Raw genomic sequence first — 19885 nt, 5'->3', positions numbered from 1 at the left:
TCAAAACATGACACAAGAAACAAGCACCAGATTTTGTTTAGGTAAGAAATAAGAGAAGAAACCTTGCTAATAGTTATGCAGTTCATCTTAACCAGCACTGAGACTACAAGTACCCAACGAACTATGAATCCGACTTTTCTGTTATTTCGTGCAAATGTCAACGACACAATACGAATACCAACAACAACAACACAACCACAATATCGAAATAGATGCTGGGGATGAAATTCACGCGCACCGTTACAACATATGTAAACACAACCATATATAGTAAAAGAGAATTTGGTTTTAATCAAAACCCGCTTCTAATTAAGAAACGCGGGAATCTGAGACTCGTCTGATGAACTACTGAAATAAAAGGTCTATGAATGCCTGGAATCAATCTACAAGGATGCATTACAGATAAGGGTTCCAAAAACCCATGTACCTGCTGAACTTTAAAGCACAGCATAAGAGCTCTACATCAGACCAACAGGAAGCCAGGAGAGAAAAAACTAGAAAATTGCAAAGAGAACAAAACATATACAATAGAATTAGCAGCCAAACCAATCGATATTTCTGAAAACGTGATTGCTGCCCAAACTATATTGTGTAAGACACAGCTCGTCCATCTATCAGCAAAACTTATAAGGGTAATACTTCAAATTTACTTGATTGATTATGTGACTAGTACTTCCCAAGCCAAAAGAATAAAACCCGTACTTCTCAGCGTTTTGTTTTTACTATGAACATTTTCTACTATGCTCCCTATTGCCCAAAAAAGGGTGTTCTGTAACTATGTAGTGCCAACAAGAGAGATAGATAGAGAGAGACCATGAATCATAAAGAATAAATCGAGTCCCAAATATTATACAGAATGAAAGAAAGACAATGCTGCTATATGCAAAATGCTCCATAATGTAACATGGCAAGTATAACGAGATATCTTTCAGGACCAAAGATTAAAACCTGATAGCAAAAGAAATTTAGAAAGGAAATCCTTGATGGAAGTTCTTCTTGGAGTAGTTTTCTGCCAATCGCTTCACACTCTTTGCATTTGTATAGAATTCCATCAATTCATCAGCAACATCCTTTGGGTGACAATTAATAAACGCCTTCAGAAACCTCTTCTCTGTCATCCTCAATGCTGTCAGCATCCTAGGGCCTTTAATCTGCAAGTCAAGACCCAGTTCGTGAATCTTCCCTGCAAGAAATACCCGTGGCTTCAACACAGCTTCCAGATTTGAGTACAGCAAAAATGGATTCTCAAGAATCACTTTAGCGGGGAACTTCATTTTTCCTATAATGAAAGTCATGTTCCTCTGAACCTTGTCAACTGACAGTGTAAACACAAGGGGAGAGCTTCCCAAAAGACCAAAGATTTCATCTTCCGAGAAACCAAACTTCTCAAAGTTAGATATCTTCCGACGGAGAGTTTCAAGGCGTGAAACGCCAATAATCGTGACAACGTACTTATACATCCTGGAATCAGTTGAGAGCCTGGTTTTTCGAATATATTCCATCTTTTCATCATTAAATGAAGTTCTTGGAATCAATGTAGCGCGTTGTAGAAGCATTTGAATCAAGTCCTCCATGCTAAGACCAATTCCTTCATACAGCTTAATGACAGGCTTGATTTTATTGTGAAGGTCATAAATCAAGAGAGACGGGTTCCTTACAATGGCTTTGACAAGCACTTCCCTTGACTCAAACAATCTCATAAAGAACTCAAGCCGCTCATCAATACAATGATTAAATCGACAACTAAGAAACCGGGGACGACAATTTATGATCTTCACAAGCTGAGGTGCAGTAATGCCCAAGCCACTTAGAACGTTTAGTTTGGACCGAAGCTGGTTAAGGTCAGTACTCCGCAAAGCAGGCCGCCGCATGAACATCTTGGATATGTCTATATCACTACAACCCCAGCTCCTCAGAACTTCTGCAGAATTCTTGGGTTGGTCTCTGATATCTACTTCAACACTTTCTTCCTTGGCTTGGCAAACCGTCGAATAGGTGGTGGGTGGGAAAAGTAAACCACTTGTTGGGTACAGAACTTTCGGAAAAGTGACGAAATTTTGAGAGGGTGGCAATAAAAGTCGGGGCTTAAGTTGCTTAACCAAAGAACCAAATCTAGATTGCATGTCAGTAGTGCTACAATATTGGAATTTATGAACTCCAGGCAAAAACTAACAAATTGTATTTGCAGAAGGACCAATATGGAGAAATGGGCATTGATTAAATTCAAGTTATTAGCTGAGGAATGTTTGGAAATCGCAATGCAGTAAAAGAATCAGAAGGAAGAATGGTAAGCTTTATCCGAAAATTCGAAACTCAAATCTTCTTACATACCCACAACAGCAATAAACTTGATTCCTGATACTCTCTGAACTGATGTAATCGAAACGAAACGGCGAAAAGCGTTTTCTGCAGGATTTACCACCGCCACTGTTTCTGTATACTCATCATCTCTTCAGAGTGGCGCGCCAAGTTTTGAGCTTTCCATCTAATCCACAGAAAGAAGATATTTATTAGCAAATTAATAGATATTCAGAGGTGAATGTTCAGAGAGGGAAAGAGGAAGACCTGGGCAGCCATGGATAGCCTTCGAGAGGGTTTAAGGAACAAGGCACGAGGGCATTGAGGCCGGGTGGTAATGCACCCAAGATTTTGCTAATCCCACCAAAAATTATTTATTTCCTATTTTATATGGGAAACAATTTTGAGAAAGAAATCTTTTTCGGATCTCTTTCACAAAGTTCATTAATCAAAACCCTTGAAATTTGATCTAACAGCTACAAATAAAGAACTTTTTAAAAATTATAATAACTTTAACAGTTAGATTAAATTTCAAAAGTCCGGATTGGCGAGCTTGGTGGATTTGATGGAAATTTTTCCCCAACACTGTCCGACCACATAGGGGCCAGTGTAGACAATCGGCCCTACTAGACTTACTATTGTTACACACGATACTGTTTAATGCTTTTTTAACTACTATTGTTGTACAAGATGCTTGACAAAATATCTCATGACAATAATAATATATAATTTAATACCATATGACGCAACTAGCTGAAGTGGTGTGCGGGTTTCATTTTACCATATGATGCAAAATTCAATACCGTCCCTCCCTCCACGGACGGCGAAGGAATTTCCACGATCAAGAGATTGAGATAATTTATCTTCACATTCTATTAAGATTAGATGAAAGGAAACCTTTCTTGATGTTGTCCACAGTACTCAAATACCCTGAAATTGCCTCAAACTATATGTAGTGAATACGACCTTCGGTAATTCGTGGGAAGAAGTATGATATAACTACACCATCAAAAGCAATGCTAAGGATGAATTTCATGCATCCTAGCACAAAGTTGTACAACAGGTTCATCAATATTTACAGTACGATTCAAAATCTAAATGATCAAAGTCTCCTTCCCGTCTCGTCTTCTCGCCACGGAAAAGAAATGAAGATCGAAAAAGCAACGATGCTACAAGACTAGTCACGCTTATATGCAACAACGAAGAAAGCTGCATTATCTCCTTACCTGCCACGCTTTGGTGAGTAACATGGATAGCAAAACGCCTTGTGCTTTTTGCTTAGACCATCCCCTCTTGGAGCCTCTACTGTGTTTGTTAGTTTGAGCAACTAATGCTTCCTAAACACATTGGGTGCGTTGAACCAACCTTCTCGACCGTATAACCAAGAACTACCCTTCTTTGTTATCGAGTTCATTACTGTTACTCTTCACTGCGGCAGTCAAGTTCACTACCAGTCCCAAGAATGTAAACGGCAACAAATGACCCTATACAATCGGAACAAATCAGCAGCCTTCACAGCAGATGAAATGTCGAACATTATTGAGTAGCGCATTGTAGTGAAAGAAGACACATTGAACCCCAAATAATGGATTACTTGAACGGTTGAACCCCAAATAAAGAAAAAACAATGCAAATGTATGCAAACTGCTCCAAGTTCACGTAACAAAATGTATAGAGACCTGTACAGTAAGATGCGTTTTAGACACGAAGATGAAAACCTGAGCCAAAAACATTCAGAAAGGAAATCCTTGATGTAACGTCCTTGAGGCTTCAGCCAACCGCTTAACACCCTTCACATTTTTGTAGTACTCCATCAGTTCATCAGCAACATCCTTTGGGTGACAACGAACAAATGCCTTCAAAAACCGCTTCTCCGTCATTCTCATTGCCCTCATCATCATAGGACCTTCAATCTTTTTATCAAGACCCATCTCCCGCACCTTCCGCGCAAGAAGTACTCGTGGCTTCAACACATCCTCCAAATTCATGAACACCAAGCATGGGTGCTCAAGAACCGTCGTAGCAGGAAGCTTCATTTGTCCTAAAATGAAAGTCATGTTCCTCTGAACCTTATCGACCGATAGTGTCAGCACAAGGGGGAACTTTGCGAAAAGGGAAAAAATCTCATCTTCTGAGAAACCAAACTTCTCCAAATTTGCAACTTTCTTACGTATAGTTTCAAGTCGTGAAACGCCAATGATTGTGACAACATGCTTATACATCTTGGAACCATTTGAAAGCCCGGTTTTTCGTATATATTCCATCTTTTCTTCATCAAATGAAGTTCTTGGGATCAACGTAGGCCGCAACAGAACCATTTGGATCAAGTCCTGCATACTAAGACCGACTCCTTGGTACAGCGCAATGGCGGGCTTGATTTTCTTCTGAAAGTCATAGGTCAGGAGAGAAGGGTTCCTCACAATGGCTTTGACAAGCACTTCCCTGGATCCAAACAATGTCATAAAGAACTCGAGCCGCTCATCCAAGCAATGGTTAACCCGAGAAGTGAGCAACCGGGGACGGCCAATGATAATCTTCACGAGCTCAGGCGCCGTGATGCCCAAGCCAGTTAGAAGCTTGAGTTTGCACTCAAGCTGGTTCGCGTTGGCATTCAGTAGAGAAGGCCCCCGCGTGGAGATCATCGAAATTTCAGTGTCACTACAGCCCAATTGCTTCAGAACTTGTAGAGAGTTCTTTGGTTGGTCTCCAATGTCTTCTCCCGCACTTTCTTCCTCAGTCAGGCAAATTGTCGAATAGGTGGCGGGTGTGAAAATAAACCACGTTGCCGGTAACAAAGTTTTGGGGAAAGATTGGAAATTTGGCGATGTGGGTAGGAAGATGCGGAGCTTCAGTAACGATCCAACTCTGAATTTCATGTCAGATATGGATTGTGATTCAACGCAGGAAGAACGCCAAAGGGGTGTTATCAATTTTGTTATAAGTTCTACGTGCAAAACTTAATGGAGATTTTTCGTAGATTTACCTTTATATTGGGTTTGCAGCTGAATGGAAGGAAAATGGAATGGTAAAAGCAATATGGATATTCAACTATTCATATAATTGGGTTTTGGAAACTGTACCACGTTAGTCATCCGATCATCTCATAAAAAAAACGAAACATAATAAAATATGTATGTAATTGGAACACAATGACAATATCTCAAACCTATTGTCATCGTATGTTTTAACTTGCCTACGTAGTATTGATTGATTGGTTTGAGACATCGTTGCCTTGACGTTTTAGTTGCATGTATGTTATTCTCAAGTATTTAGTCCCACCCAAACCTACATTTGAGTCACATGCCTTATGCGGTTGTCCGCATGCAAGAATCTCTCATCTTTTACGGAATATATCTCTTGTGTTTACATCACTCATCACGTTAACAAAAGAGAATTATTTTGACTATATACTTTAATCAAAACAACAATCTAGTCATGTTCGGCCTGGTTGTATTTCTTTTGAATGAAATGATGAGTTTACTTTTTCATAAGAGAGACGCTAAGAACAATCGCTCATGTTTGCATGGATTTGTGGAAGACTCCCAACCGATGTTTGTCAATTCCACATGGATCCAGGACTAGGCTAGATATTCAAATCCAGATCCCCTTATTTTTCATAGCCAAACTCATCTTTCATACGATAAAGATTCAATTGCGAAAAATGTTAGCAAAAAAAAATTAAGAAAGCATCATATATTCGTACCGAGTGCCAAACTCTCTTGTGCACCTTCCTGCTCAGGTGCAGTTTCATATGATTAAACCTTATGAACGTACATTTAGGTTCTTTAACTCAGGGAAAAAAAAAAAAAACAACACAGACCTCTCAGATCTAGACCTGTAAATGGGTCGGGTTTATCGGGTTTGAGTTGGGTTCGATCCGACTCGTTAAGTTAATGGGTCATCCGAACCCGACCCGTTAAGCTAGTTTTACTGTCTTAAGTTGCATGCAAAAGCACAGTTTTACTTGATTTGGATACTAAAAGGCTCTGCGCTGGTTCTTTTTTCAGACTTCTATTCTCTATCAAATTTCGAGTTTCCAAAGCATTGTCCCATGCACCAAATGCAGCATATAGGCTTCCTAGAACAACATAGTTAACTGAATTCTTTGGATCCATATCGCAAAGATGCATTGATACCACTTCTCCAAGTAAGCTATTACCATGGATGCTACATGCCCCAAGAATGGCTCCCCAAACTGCTGAATTAGGCTTTATGTTCATATCACACATAAGTTTGTAAGCTTCGTCTAACAAACCTGCACGTGCATAAAGGTCTACCATGCAAGAAAAATGCTCAGATCGAGGCGAGATGTTGTATTTTCTAAGCATAATATTGAAGCATTCCCATCCTTCGACTGTCAGTCCAGCATGGCTACAAGCAAAGAGAAGAGACAAGAATGTGATATCATTAGGTTGCAATCCCTCATATTCCATCGTTTTATATAAAGCAATTGCCTTATGTCCCAAGCCATTCCTTCCATATCCAGAAATCATCGATGTCCATGAAATAACATTCTTTTCCTCCATCTCATCAGAAGCATGGTTAGCATCTTCAATTTCTCCGCATTTTGCATACATATCAACGAGAGCATTTCCCATGGCCACATCATGACAAGGTTGGTGTTTAAAAGTAAGGGCATGGATTTTTCTTCCCAAGATCAGTGAAGCAACTTTCGCACATACATTAAGCATGGAGCATAATATGACACTGTCAAGTGCCACGCACGTAAGAGTTATTTCTTTAAAGAGGTCTAGCACATCGCCGCTGTAGTTACCTTCTCTTGCATATCCATTTATCAGTGCCGTGCAAGATGTAATGTCCTTTTTTATCATGCTCCTGTATATCTTATGAGCTCTCTCTAGCCTTCCACACTTTGCATATGCATCGATTAGGGATCCACTTAAAGATTTGTGTGAACCAAAACCCAGTTGCATGATGAATCCATGTATTTGACTCACCTTCATAAGACCACTACCTCCGGCTAAAGCTCTCAACACACCACCCAAGCTGAAGCAATCAGGGATCATGCCTAAGTTAAATGGTCACAGACAATAACTAGAGTAATAACGGGAAAAGTAAAGGTATTCATACGAATGGTATAAAAATCTCAAGGCATGATGACAAGATTATTGAGACTTTACTGTAACCATGCTTCTCAAGTGATAACAGTATACAAAGCAAGCTTAACAGCTTGTGATCGTGTGGTTGTAATAGTGACAAGTGTAGTCATCATGTAATCTTTGTAATAGCTTAGAAAGTAAGCAATCTAGTTAGATATATACTCTACATAACCATCATTGTATGATATGAAAAAAATCAAGAAATAAAAAGTATCTTCTCCGTCTAAAATTCTCTTTCTCTCTCTTCGTATACATATTTCTTCTTCTGCAAGAATACATCTTCTCTGTATCTGTTGGTATCTTTACATGGTATCATTCGCCGGAAAAGCTTTGTGCTTGAAGGTTAATTGATCTTGGTTCTTCTGCTTCCGCTCTATCTCTTTCATTTCTCGATTTTGTTTAGGGTTCTCATTCCCCTATTCTTCTCTGGTTCTCGGTGGTTGTAATAGTGCACACCAGGTGTTTGATTTTTTGTCTCAGTGAAATTTTCTTCGAATTCTTGATTCATATTGGATCATGATGACTGCTACAAAATTGCAGATTCTTCAATCTCCTATTACCTCTCTCATCTCATCAGTTTCATCCTCTGTTTCTGTGAAACTTGATGATTCCAATTACCTCACATGGCATTTTCAGATGGAGCTTCTTCTCGAAGGCCATGGTATCATAGCGATTCAACTGAGTCTTCCAGTGATTTGCATAACAATGATGCTTTTAAGATTTGGAAAATGCATGATCGGGCTCTCATGCAACTCATCACGGCCACATTATCTCTTACTGCGATTTCGTGTGCTATCGGTAGCACTAATGCTCGAGACTTACAGGTGCGTTTTAAAGAACAATTTTCCATTGTTACTCAGGCCACAATCTTTCAGTTGAAATCTGAGTTGCAGAATATCAAGAAAGGTACAGATTCTATTTCCTTATTTCTTCAACGAATTAAAGAAGCTTGTGATTACTTGGCTGCGGCTGGAGTTCTATTTGCTGATGATGATATTGTGATTTTAACTCTTAATAGTCTGTCTTCTGAATACAATACATTGAGGTCTATTATTAGAGGTAGGGAGAATGTTATCTTTATGAAAGATCTTCGCTCACAATTGCTTGCTGAGGAAGCAATGCTTGCTAATGTTCCTGTTACTCCTTTCCTATCTGCAATGATAGCTAGCAATTTGTCTGCTGCATCTAAGCCTCCTCACTTTGAGTCCAATTCGACTTGTCCTCATTACTCCAGCAATGGTTCTTCCTCAAATGGCGGTTCATATAGTTCTCAGGGAAGCTTTTATTAGTCCAATGGGTCTAGTTCTAAATCTACTTACAACAACAACAAGGGTAAAGGCAAGTATCACTACAATTCCCGGTTTAGTAATGCAAAGCCTTATTCTTTTCATAACAATGCTCTTGGTATTCTTGGTACCTCTCCACCAAAGGCACAAGGATTTTTCCAAACTCCATGTCAAATTTGTGGAAAATTTGGACATCTAGCTGTTACTTGCTGGTTTTGAAATACTGAGAACTCTATTCCCGAAGGCTATCAAATATGTGGAAAAAGGAATCACAGTGCTCATTTCTGTCATTTTTGAAATGCCAACCTACACACTCAGTAAGTGTCAGCTATGCATGTTGCTGCTCCATCATTTGTTCCCAGTGCTCTTCCTCAACAAATTTGGCTCACAGATTCTGTGGCTACATCTCACATGACTGCTGACCTAAATCAGTTGTCATTGGCTTCTCCATTTCCTTCAAATGAGACAATTCAAACTGCGGGTGGTGGTGCAGGTTTATCAATCTCCCACATTGGTTCATCAACTCTACATACACCTTTCAAACCACTGCATCTTAATTCAGTTCTATATGTGCCTAAACTAACTCAGAATTTGTTATCCGTGCATAAATTGTGTCTGGATAATAACTGCTGGTTAATAGATGATGCTTTCTGTTTTTGGATCCAGGACAAAGCCACATGGAGGATTCTCTTCAAGGGACATTGTAGTAATGGATTATACCCTATTCCCCTACCAGTTTCATATCATTCTTCCTTACCCAGAGTACAAGCTGCTTTCCTTGGACAACATGTATCTTCGAGTTTATGGCATAATAGATTAGGCCACCCATCCAATTCTATAGTATCTGCAATTTTAAGAAAATGCAATGTATCTGATCTACCTGATCATAAGTCTGAGATGTGTCACTCTTGTCTAGAAGGGAAATTTTGTAAATTGCCATTTGGTGAATCTGTCTCTAAGTCTATACATCCTTTTGATATTGTTCATAGTGATGTATGAGGTCCTTCCTCTTGTAATTATGTGGAGGATTTTAGATACTATGTGACATTCATTGATGAATGCACTAGACATTGTTGGCTCTTTCCTCTCATCAATAAAAGTGATGTTTGTTCCACTTTCATTGCCTTTTACAATTTTGTGTTAAATCACTTTGCTCTTTCTGTCAAAACCTTACAAAGTGATGGGGGAGGTGAATATATTAGCAAGTCATTTCAACAGTTTCTTGTGACCAAGGGTATTAAACACCAACTTTCATGTCCATGCACCCCTGAACAAAATGGCCTAGCTGAAAGGAAGCATAGGCATATTGTTGAAACAACTATAACCCTTTTGCAAACTGCCTCATTGCCTCCAAAATTCTGGTCATTTGCATGCCAAGTTGCTGTCTACCTTATTAACAGAATGCCAACACTTGTTTTACACAACAAATCTCCATTTGAGTTGTTGTTTAAAGATGTACTAGCTATCAATCATCTTCGGGTATTTGGTTGTTCTTGTTTCCCACTGTTAAAACCTTACAATAACACCAAGTTGCAACCTAAAACAACAAAATGTGTCTTTTTAGGCTATGCTTCTAGATACAAAGGCTACCTATGCTATGAAGTGAGTCAACAAAAGATGTATATATTTAGGCATGTTATTTTTGATAAGAGTGAATTTCCTTATGTCATGTTGTCTCCCAAAATCTCAAATTCCTCATCTTTTCCTCCTTTTATTTTGTCATCTTCTATTTCAATGCCTTCTGTCACATATGATAATCAAGTTGTCTCCATCTCATATGCCTCTAACTTACCTACACTTGAGTCTATTCCTAACTCACCATACCCTGAATCCATTACTGCAACGCCAACACAATCTATTCTACCTTATTCCCCTGTGGCTGTAGAATTGTCCTCTGGATTTAATCATCATGATCACACTGAGTTTTCTTCCGAATTTCAACCTGAGAGGTTGCAAGTGGTTCATTCTCTCCAACCTATGAATACACATGCCATGCAGACAAAATCCAAAAGTGGCATCTTCAAGCCTAAAGTTTTTCTCTCAACAATTAGAGATGACAATCCTCCTGATTTCACTCAGGTGGAACCTTCAACATACAAGTCTGCTCTTAAATCCTCAGTATGGAATGCAGCTATGAAAGAAGAGCTCTCAGCTTTACATTCTCAAGGAACTTGGTCCTTAGGTCCTTTTCCTACAAACAAGAATTTGGTAGGGTGTAAGTGGGTCTTCAAGATTAAAAGAGATGCAGATGGGAACATTTCTATATATAAGGCAAAACTTGTTGCCAAAGGTTTCAATCAAGAAGAGGGTATTGACTATGGGGAGACTTTTAGTCTGGTTGTTAAACTTACAACTGTGAGATTAGTTTTGGCTGTAGCTGCATAGTTTGGTTGGTCTTAAAGGCAACTTGATGTGACGAATGCCTTTCTTCATGGCATTTTACAAGAAGAGGTTTATATGTCTCAACCTCCAGGTTTTGTCAACTCTTACCAACCATCTCATGTTTGTAAGTTACATAAATCCCTATATAGCTTGAAACAAGCACCAAGGGCTTGGAATGAGAGGTTTACCAATTTTTTGCCTTCTCTGGGTTTTCTTACAATATATTTAGACTTCTTCTTGTTTGTGAAACATGTTGGACATTTTGTGGTCATTCTTTTGCTATATGTGGATGATATAATCATCACAGGCAGTGCTACTGTAGCTATTACTGATGTTATACAGGCTTTAGCTCAAGAATTTGATATTAAATATTTGGGACCCCTCCATTACTTCTTAGGGATCCAAATTGCTCATCATTCTACTGGATTATTCCTTTCACAGTCTAAGTATGTTTCAGATTTGCTTCACAAGACTGATATAGGTCTTTCAAAACCGTGTAATACCCCTTGTCTGCCTTATACCAGGTTACTTAAAGATGATGGAAAACCCTTTCATGATCCAGCATTGTATCGAAATGTGGTGGGTGCTCTGCAATGTCTTACATTTACAAGACCCAACGTTGCTTTCTCTTTGCATCAAGTGTGTCAGTTTATGCATTGTCCCATGGAATCTCATTTTATAGCTGTGAAGAGAATCCTCAGATACTTGAAAGGCACAATGGATTATGGTGTTCAACTAAGCAAAAAGGATTTATGTTTAACTGCATTCAGTGATGCTGACTGGGCTGGGGATCCAAATGACAGACGGTCTACTATAGGTTTGGTGGTCTATTTAGGGTCTAGTCCCATCTCTTGGTCATACAAGAAACAAAATACCGTTTCTAAGTCCTCAACTGAAGCTGAGTACCGAGCACTTTCATCCACAGCTGCAGAGATTGACTGGATCACTTAACTTCTGAAGTTTATTCGGATTGATGTCTCATGTCCAGTCACTCTTTTCTGTGACAATCTTTCTGTTATAGCCTTGGCTTATAATCCAGTTATGCACCAACGGACAAAGCACATTGAAGTTGATATTCATTTTGTTCGAGAAAAGGTTGCAAAGAAGCTACTTCAACTTCAGTTTGTTTCTTCCAATGAACAATTTGCCAATATTCTTACCAAGGGATTGTCTACTCCATTGCTTAGGACACATTGTTACAATCTCAGGTTGAGCAAACCTCCTTTTGTGATTGAGGGGGGATGATAACAGTATACAAAGCAAGCTTAACAGCTTGTGATCCTGTGGTTGTAATAGTGACAAGTGTAGTCATCATGTAATCTTTGTAATAACTTAGAAAGTAAGCAATCTAGTTAGATATATACTCTACATAACCATCATTGTATGATATGAAAAAAATCAAGAAATAAAAAGTATCTTTTTTGTCTAAAATTTTCTCTCTCTCTCTTCGTATACATATTTCTTCTTCTGCAAGAATACATCTTCTCTGTATCTGTTGGTATCTTTACATCAAGCAGGAACCTCCAGCGGGAAACCAATTTTTGACTATTTTCTTATGAGTTAGCACATCAAAAAAGGAAAAACACACTCGTGCACACACACACACACACACACACACACACACACACACACAAAACTGGTGTAAATAATGTTAGACCATAATTTCCCTTATATTGAATGTATCAGTGGTCATGCTACAGAAAGAAAGGGCAATGCCATTGATATACAGAAGGTGAATGCGGCAATATGGCAAGTAAACACTACTCAAGGAATATGAAACACACGAAAAGAAAAGAACACGGGAATTTTTTTTTAAAACACTACAATTTTAGCCACAATTATAAACATTCACCTTCTTCATCATTGAATGGAACATATGCAATGAGTCATTAGCAAAACCCTGAACAGCATAGTCGCCAATCATAGCATTCCACAAAACCAAGTCTCTCACTGACATTTCCTCAAACAAACAACAGGCATCCTCTATTTTCCCACACTTAGAATGAAAATCAACCAACGCGTTCTGCACAAACAAAGTTCTCTGCAAACCTACCTTCCGCAATACACCCTTGTATCTGATTCCCTACTTCAAAACATCTCAATCCCGTACACGCCCTCAACGCACTCCCATTCCCAAACTGATTAGCCCTAAGACCCGCTTGACGCATACCCAGTAACATCATCAAACCATCATCATAACACCCACCTTTAACATACCCATAAATCATACCAGTCCAAGACACGACATTTTTGTCATGCATTTTATCAAACACGTTACGGGCACTGATGGGGGACCATTTGAAGAGTTGCTGAGAGAATTAAAGTCCGAGGTACGATATTCTATTTTCAATGAATGTCCTAGGGGGATGATCAACTCCGCATGTGTAAGTTTATCTTACATTGCCGGTCCCAAGCCTGGATAAAGGAAGAGGGGGAGGGCGTCAGGTAGTCGACATCTGGCACTCCTAGGTTACGTCGAATCCTTATGAAAATGAATCCAGAACGAATTCGCGCTAAAGCTAGGATGTCACCCGTACGTGGCGAGTCGTGTGGCCCGAGCACAGTGATAAGTGAGCAAGGGTCGTTGTATCTCCATCGGCACTTGGATGTAGTGTTAAATGAGCAAGGGGGGTCATAGAAACTTCTTTTTGAACGACTCCACTCAAAGTTGTTTGGGAGCATATGCTCCTATCAACTTTACACAGGACATACAAAAGAAGTACTTTGATCCTATTAGACGGGTGAAGGTGAAGAAGCTAGGACAGAAGGTTAGAGTTCAAGAGAGTAGAATGCGTTTAGGAACGTGGAATATATGAACCTTAACAGGAAAATTTATGGAAGTAGTGAAAGTTATGGTGAGGAGAAGGATAAATATTATGTGCCTACAAGAAACTAAATGGGTTGGTCTTAAGGCAAAGGATCTAGAAAACTCAGGTTTTAAACTTTGGTATTCGGGCACAAATAGAACGAGAAATGGTGTTGGCATCATCGTGGACAAGACCTTGACACAAGATGTCGTAGATGTCAAGAGGGTAGGAGATAGAATCATGATAATCAAGATTGTAATAAGACAAGAACTTATCAATGTGATTAGTGTGTACGCACCTCAAGTAGGGTTGCATACGAGTTTAAAGGAGAAATTTTAGAAAGACCTTGGAGACGTGGTGTAGGGAATTGCTCAGACGGAGAAGGTATTTATAGGAGGAGATTTAAATGGACACGTGGGCAAAGAGAAAGGCAACTATGGAGGTTTTCATGGTGGCCATGGTTTTGGGGAGAGAAATGAGGATGGGGAAGCTATCTTGGATTTTGCAATGGCATATGATATCTTCTTAGCCAACACATTCTTTAAGAAGAGAGAAGAACATGTGATCACCTACAAGAGTGGGTCGTCAAAAACACAAATAGATTTTCTTCTAATGAGGAAAGGGGATCGTATAACTTGTAAGGATTGCAAAATTATACCGAGAGAGAGCTTGGCTAATCAACATCGCTTGTAGGTGATGGATGTACATATCAAAAGAGAGAGAAAAAAGAATAAGACTTGGAAGTGCTCAAGGACTAGATGGTGGAATCTAAAAGGACAAAAACAAGCCATTTTCAAAGAGAAAGTAATCACCCAATGCGTGTGGGATAAAGAGGGGGAAGCTAGCCAAAGGTGGGATTCCAGGGCTAGTTGTATTCGAAAAGTAGCAAAAGAGGTATTAGGAGAGTCCAAGGGCTTTGCTCCACACCAAAAGGAATCTTGGTGGTGGAATGAGGAGGTATAAACAAAGGTGAAGGCTAAGAAGGAATGTTGTAAAGCCTTATACAATGATATGACCGATGAAAATGGTGAAAGGTATAGAAGAGCGAAGCAAAAGGCGAAGAAAGTTGTGAGAGAAGCTAAGCTAGCGGCTTATGACGATATGTATAAGCGACTAGATACCAAAAAATGAGAGTTGGATATCTATAAACTAGCTAAAGCAAGAGAAAAGAAGACAATGGACCTAAACCAAGTGAGGTGCATCAAAGATGAGGATGGAAATGTTCTTGCTACAGAGAACGCGGTCAAAGACAGATGGAGAGGTTATTTTCATAATTTTTTCAATGAAGGACATGAAAGGGGTATTTCTTTGGGGGAGTTAAGTAACTCAGAAGAGTGTAGAAACTACTCATTCTACCGTCGAATCAGGAAGGAAGAAGTGGTTGTAGCTTTGAAAATGATGAAGCATAGAAAAGCAATGGGCTCATATGATATACCGATCAAAGTGTGGAAGGTCTTGGGAGAGACGGGTATAGCATGGCTCACTAACCTTTTCAATAGGATTTTGAAAACGAAAAAGATGCCAAATGAGTGGCGAAAGAGCACTTTGGTGCCTATCTACAAGAATAAGGGCGACGTACAAAATTGCATGAACTATAGGGGTATTAAGCTAATGAGTCATATAATGAAGCTTTGAGAGAGAGTCATTGAGCATAGATTGAGGCAAGAGACATGGGTTTCGGACAACCAATTCGGGTTCATACCAGGGCGCTCAACCATAGAGGTAATCTATCTCTTACGAAGATTGATGGAAAGATATAGAGATAGGGAAAATGATTTACACATGGTCTTTATAGATTTGGAAAAAACGTATGATAGGGTCTCAAGAGACATTATTTGGAGGATTTTAGAGAAGAAAGAAGTACGAGTAGCATATATCCAAGCTATAAAGGATATGTATGATGGAGCAAAGACTGCCGTAAGAACTCATGAAAGACAAACCGAAAGCTTCCCTATTACTGTAGGGTTACATCAAGGCTCATCTTTAAGTCCTTACATTTTTTGCATTGGTAATGGATAAGTTAACAGGACATATTCAAGATGATATTCCTTGGTGTATACTTTTTGCAGACGATATAATGTTGATAGATGAAACTCAGGAAGGGGTAAATACGAAGCTTAACCTTTGGAGAGAAGTGTTGGAATCTAAAGGTCTTCGCCTAAGCTGATCAAAGACAGAATATATGGAGTGCAAGTTCAGTGCAAATGGAGGCCAAAATGAGTTAGGGGTGAGGATCGGACATCAGGAAATACCAAAGAGCGACCGCTTTCGCTACCTATAATCTATCTTGCAAAAGAACGGAGAATTAGATAGAGACCTCAACCATAGAATACAAGCTGGATGGATGAAGTGGAAGAGTGCATCCGGCATGTTGTGTGACCGCTGTATGCCACTAAAGCTTAAGGGAAAATTTTATAGGACGATAATAAGGTCGGCGATGCTGTATGACATAGAATGTTGGGCAGTGAAGCACCAACACGTACATAAAATGGGTGTAGCAGAAATGAGGATGCTTCGTTGAATGTGTGGGCACACGAGAAAGGACAATATTAGGAATGAGGATATCCGAGGTAAAGTAGGAGTAGCCGAAATTGAAGGAAAAATGAGGGAAAATTGGTTACGGTGGTTGGACATGTGCAAAGAAGGCCTACTGACGCTCTGGTTCGAAGATGTGACTACGGGACAGAGGTTCAGAGCCGAAGCAATAGAGGAAGACCTAGGAAAACTTTGGAAGAAACCCTAAGAAAAAACTTAGAGTACTTGGATCTAACAGAGGAAATGACACATAACCGAGTGAAATGGCGTTCTAGGATTCATATAGCCGACCCCACTTAGTGGGAAAATGCTTTGTTGTCGTTGTTGTTGTTGTTGTTGTTTTTCTCCTAGAGGGATGATCATTAAACCCATGAGATTCCATGACCAAGGAGATTAATAACGTTGGGAAGGGCAGTACCTATTGAGCTTCCTTATTTATTTCATGTACTAGTCTAATTAACTTCCTTTTATTATATAAATAGGTTGTGATTTGGATACGGGGAGACCAAATTGGAATATAATTTTATCTCTATTGAGTTAGCTTCCTATAACTTCTCTTTTATTTAGCTTGCATATTGTTGTTCCCTTCTTATTCTCTGCAGCTTCTGTTTGGGTTAAAACTGGAACTTTGGGCTCAAAAGGAAGTTAGCCCAGAAGAAGGTATAGAAGGAAGGAAGCCCAAGGTTCAGCCGAAGCCCAGAAGGTGGAAGAAGCCCTTTTCCCAACTAAGTGCAGATCACTTGAGCCACTTGCTCACCTACCTAGAAGTTAAGTGGTGTAGACTAGCCAGCTAATCAGCCCAAAAGTACTTTACAATGGCAGTACAAGTAAAAAGCTGATGAGTCACTACCCTTCAGCTGCATTCGGGTAAGATCGATGCTGCAGGTAGCCAAGCCAAATCATCTATAAAAAGGGAAAGAGAAATCAGAGATAAGGACACTCAATCAAACAAACAAATACACAAACTCTGCTCAAGCCAGATTTGCATACGAAGTTGTAATCAGCACCAAGCCTTCATCCTTTTCAAGATTAACCCTCACCAAAAGCCTTTGTAAAAGCTCTGCTACCTTGTCTGAATCTTGCTGTAGTATCGATTCCCTCCTGTAAACCCATCTCCCAATCTCCCCTTCTAGCACTCAAACCTTTTGTAAATCACAAAGAGAGGAAGCTGCAAGACGATCAGCCTTGCTTGAAAAGGTGAAACCTTGTCCGACCCTCTTTGTTATGTCCTTTCATTCATAAATCTAGTAATATGATGTATACTTTCATCGGTATCCAAGTTATTTCTAGCAAGTTTATGATTAAAAGGCTTCTTGGTTTTTGAATCTGGTCGGTTTAATGGTGCCCAACCATGCAAAAAATAAAGTTGGAATCCGCACTTATAGCGTGACCAGATCTAAGTTCTAACCTTTCGGGCATACAAGATTTATCAAGGCATAAAAAAGAACTTTATGTGGACTTAACCCATTCACGAAAATCCTTGATAACAAGAAGTCCGGAGTTACTTGGGGCGCAAGTAATCAACCTATTTCTTAGTTTTACTTCTGTTATATTATGATTGCCACAGAACGCTTGAGTATAGAATTAATTATGATGGGAAGCCTCAAGGCCTATACCTAAGGCCCTACAAAGACACCTATCTGGGTTCGTTCTGCTCTTCGGGCTTAGGTGATTAAAGTATAACAGTTGTAATACTTTTGCAACAATGAACCAACCACTATATGTTCGAGTACTTTGTTAGTTTTGATTGCGAGACTCAAGGCCTACACTTAAGGACCTACAAAGGCACATTTCATAGCTAACTTGGTCTCTCGGACATATACAATAAAACTAAACATTTGTTTTACATCTGTCATGCTAAAGATGGCAGTGACACGCCCGAACACCTAAAGTTAATTTTGATTGTGAGCCTCAAGGCCTACACTTAAGGCCCCACAAAGGCACCTTTCAGAATTAACTCTGTCATTCTCTTATAGCCCGCCAATAAGCAGAAGCCCGACAGACAATATCAACCGGCGCCAACCTCTTGGGGAGCTGTGTGCTCGTCGGCCAGGAAACGTCCCCATCGGAAATTCCTCCAGACGAACATAGTTTTGGCACGCCCGGTGGGATTCCTTGATCAAATCTTACTTGTCAAAGAAATATGTCAAAAATACCTGAAGATTTAAAAAGGTCGGCTGTTCTAGAAAAAATAATTAATGAAGACTTGCAAACTACCTTGTTGCAAATGTTACAAAGATTGGAAAACGCCTCCGCAAGCTTCAGAAGGAAAACAGATCTGGTTATGATACCAACTATTCCCATATATTTATCTCTACTTGAGGAAAAATATGATGGGGAAGAAGAAAGAAAAAAGCTTGAAGCCAGCCAGCCAGATGAAGAAATAACCTTGGTAAAAAATCCACCTAGCCCATTAATATTCTTACAGAAAGATCAGGGGCAAGTTGAAGTAATGGTGAACAAGCATCCAGATCCTTTTTCAGATGCCCCAGTAAATATGTTTAATTTAGCATGGGCCGAGAAGGGGAAATGAAAGGTTGTAAGGGAGACAGAAGAAGAAACACCGGCTGACAAATCCACAAAATGGGTGATTAAATTGCTCGAACATCCGAAAGCAGCCATAATCAAAGGGATGGTTCTGTGCAGTAGATGCCAATGCGAGTGTGAGCTCGAAATACCGCTAACAGTGAGTCCTCATTGATCATGAGCTGATCAGAAGGAAAAAAGAAGAAGAAATAAAAGAAGCCTGCGAGAAAGCTAGGCGGACATCAAGAAGAGATACTTCCCAAAGTGTTTTTCAGCGGTTGGGAGAGGATTCCCAACCCAGAGCTTTATCAGAAGTGTTTCGAAATCATGAAGCTTCTGAGGAGGCAGAAGACAAAGAGGCCAAAGGTCCAAAAGAGATGGAGATAGGGCATCCTCAATATGGCCAAAGGATAATCCTGCCCGTCTCAGGCGAAAATGGTACGTGGTTGGAAAAAATGGGCAACCCGTCAAACAAATGGGAGCCTCCATGATTAGAAGGGTCCAGAGGTAGCACAAAGCCTACATGAACTCTTTAAAGACTCCCGCGATGTCTGAAGCCTCAAAGAATCAAAAGTTTGAAAAAACATCATCTGGGGGAAGTAGTCAGTTCCACTGGAGGAGTACAAAAGAGGAGGAGTAAAAAAGAGGTGGAGAGGTCTAATAGAAAAACAGAATGCGAAAGAAACCATGTACCACAAAGCCTACACCCTGGGAAGTACAGGATCTTAAAGAGAGCTCAAGAATATATGATAATGATGCCAACTCCTGGATGGAGGGCATAACCTATTTGTTTTGGAACTGTTTCGCCTGAAATGAGACTCCCTTCTATATCATTGGTGGATCATTTTGGCGAAGTGCCAAAGTAGATACCAGATTCGGCATAAATCAACAGAAGGAGGCACCAGAACCACTACTCCCAGAAAATGCGATA

General features: G+C 39.7%; 4 protein-coding genes across 4 annotated transcripts; 1 reads left to right on the top strand and 3 right to left on the bottom strand.

Moving 5' to 3' along the window:
* Positions 1-798: 798 nt before the first annotated feature.
* LOC103445863 (transcription termination factor MTEF1, chloroplastic-like) lies at positions 799-2669 on the bottom strand. The gene is made up of 2 exons (XM_008384916.4): positions 2566-2669; positions 799-2485 (listed from the first exon to the last, which is right to left on the bottom strand). The coding sequence occupies exon 2, from the start codon at positions 2121-2123 to the stop codon at positions 966-968; it is 1158 nt and encodes a 385-aa protein (XP_008383138.1). The 5' UTR covers positions 2124-2485; positions 2566-2669; the 3' UTR covers positions 799-965.
* Positions 2670-3273: 604 nt separating this feature from the next.
* Positions 3274-5433, bottom strand: LOC103445862 (transcription termination factor MTERF6, chloroplastic/mitochondrial-like). The gene is made up of 2 exons (XM_008384915.4): positions 4017-5433; positions 3274-3782 (listed from the first exon to the last, which is right to left on the bottom strand). The coding sequence occupies exon 1, from the start codon at positions 5172-5174 to the stop codon at positions 4032-4034; it is 1143 nt and encodes a 380-aa protein (XP_008383137.1). The 5' UTR covers positions 5175-5433; the 3' UTR covers positions 3274-3782; positions 4017-4031.
* An 800-nt stretch (positions 5434-6233) lies between these two features.
* On the bottom strand, positions 6234-7325 carry LOC103445908 (pentatricopeptide repeat-containing protein At3g20730-like). Its single transcript, XM_008384963.1, has one exon. It carries the CDS (start codon positions 7323-7325, stop codon positions 6234-6236), a length of 1092 nt encoding a protein of 363 aa, XP_008383185.1.
* Positions 7326-11161: 3836 nt separating this feature from the next.
* LOC108174284 (uncharacterized mitochondrial protein AtMg00810-like) lies at positions 11162-12037 on the top strand. Its single transcript, XM_017334977.1, has one exon. The coding sequence runs from the start codon at positions 11162-11164 to the stop codon at positions 12035-12037; it is 876 nt and encodes a 291-aa protein (XP_017190466.1).
* The last annotated feature ends 7848 nt before the right edge of the window (positions 12038-19885 follow it).

This window comes from Malus domestica, chromosome 10 (genome assembly GCF_042453785.1).
Source record: "Malus domestica chromosome 10, GDT2T_hap1".
Classification (NCBI taxonomy): domain Eukaryota; kingdom Viridiplantae; phylum Streptophyta; class Magnoliopsida; order Rosales; family Rosaceae; genus Malus; species Malus domestica.
This window is presented reverse-complemented; position numbering and strand designations above follow the sequence as displayed.

What these genes read in the sequence shown, in the direction of transcription:
- LOC103445863 (XM_008384916.4), bottom strand. Translation starts at nt 2,123, where the DNA reads ATGCAATCTAGATTTGGTTCTTTGGTTAAGCAACTTAAGCCCCGACTT.
- LOC103445862 (XM_008384915.4), bottom strand. Translation starts at nt 5,174, where the DNA reads ATGAAATTCAGAGTTGGATCGTTACTGAAGCTCCGCATCTTCCTACCC.
- LOC103445908 (XM_008384963.1), bottom strand. Translation starts at nt 7,325, where the DNA reads ATGATCCCTGATTGCTTCAGCTTGGGTGGTGTGTTGAGAGCTTTAGCC.
- LOC108174284 (XM_017334977.1), top strand. Translation starts at nt 11,162, where the DNA reads ATGTCTCAACCTCCAGGTTTTGTCAACTCTTACCAACCATCTCATGTT.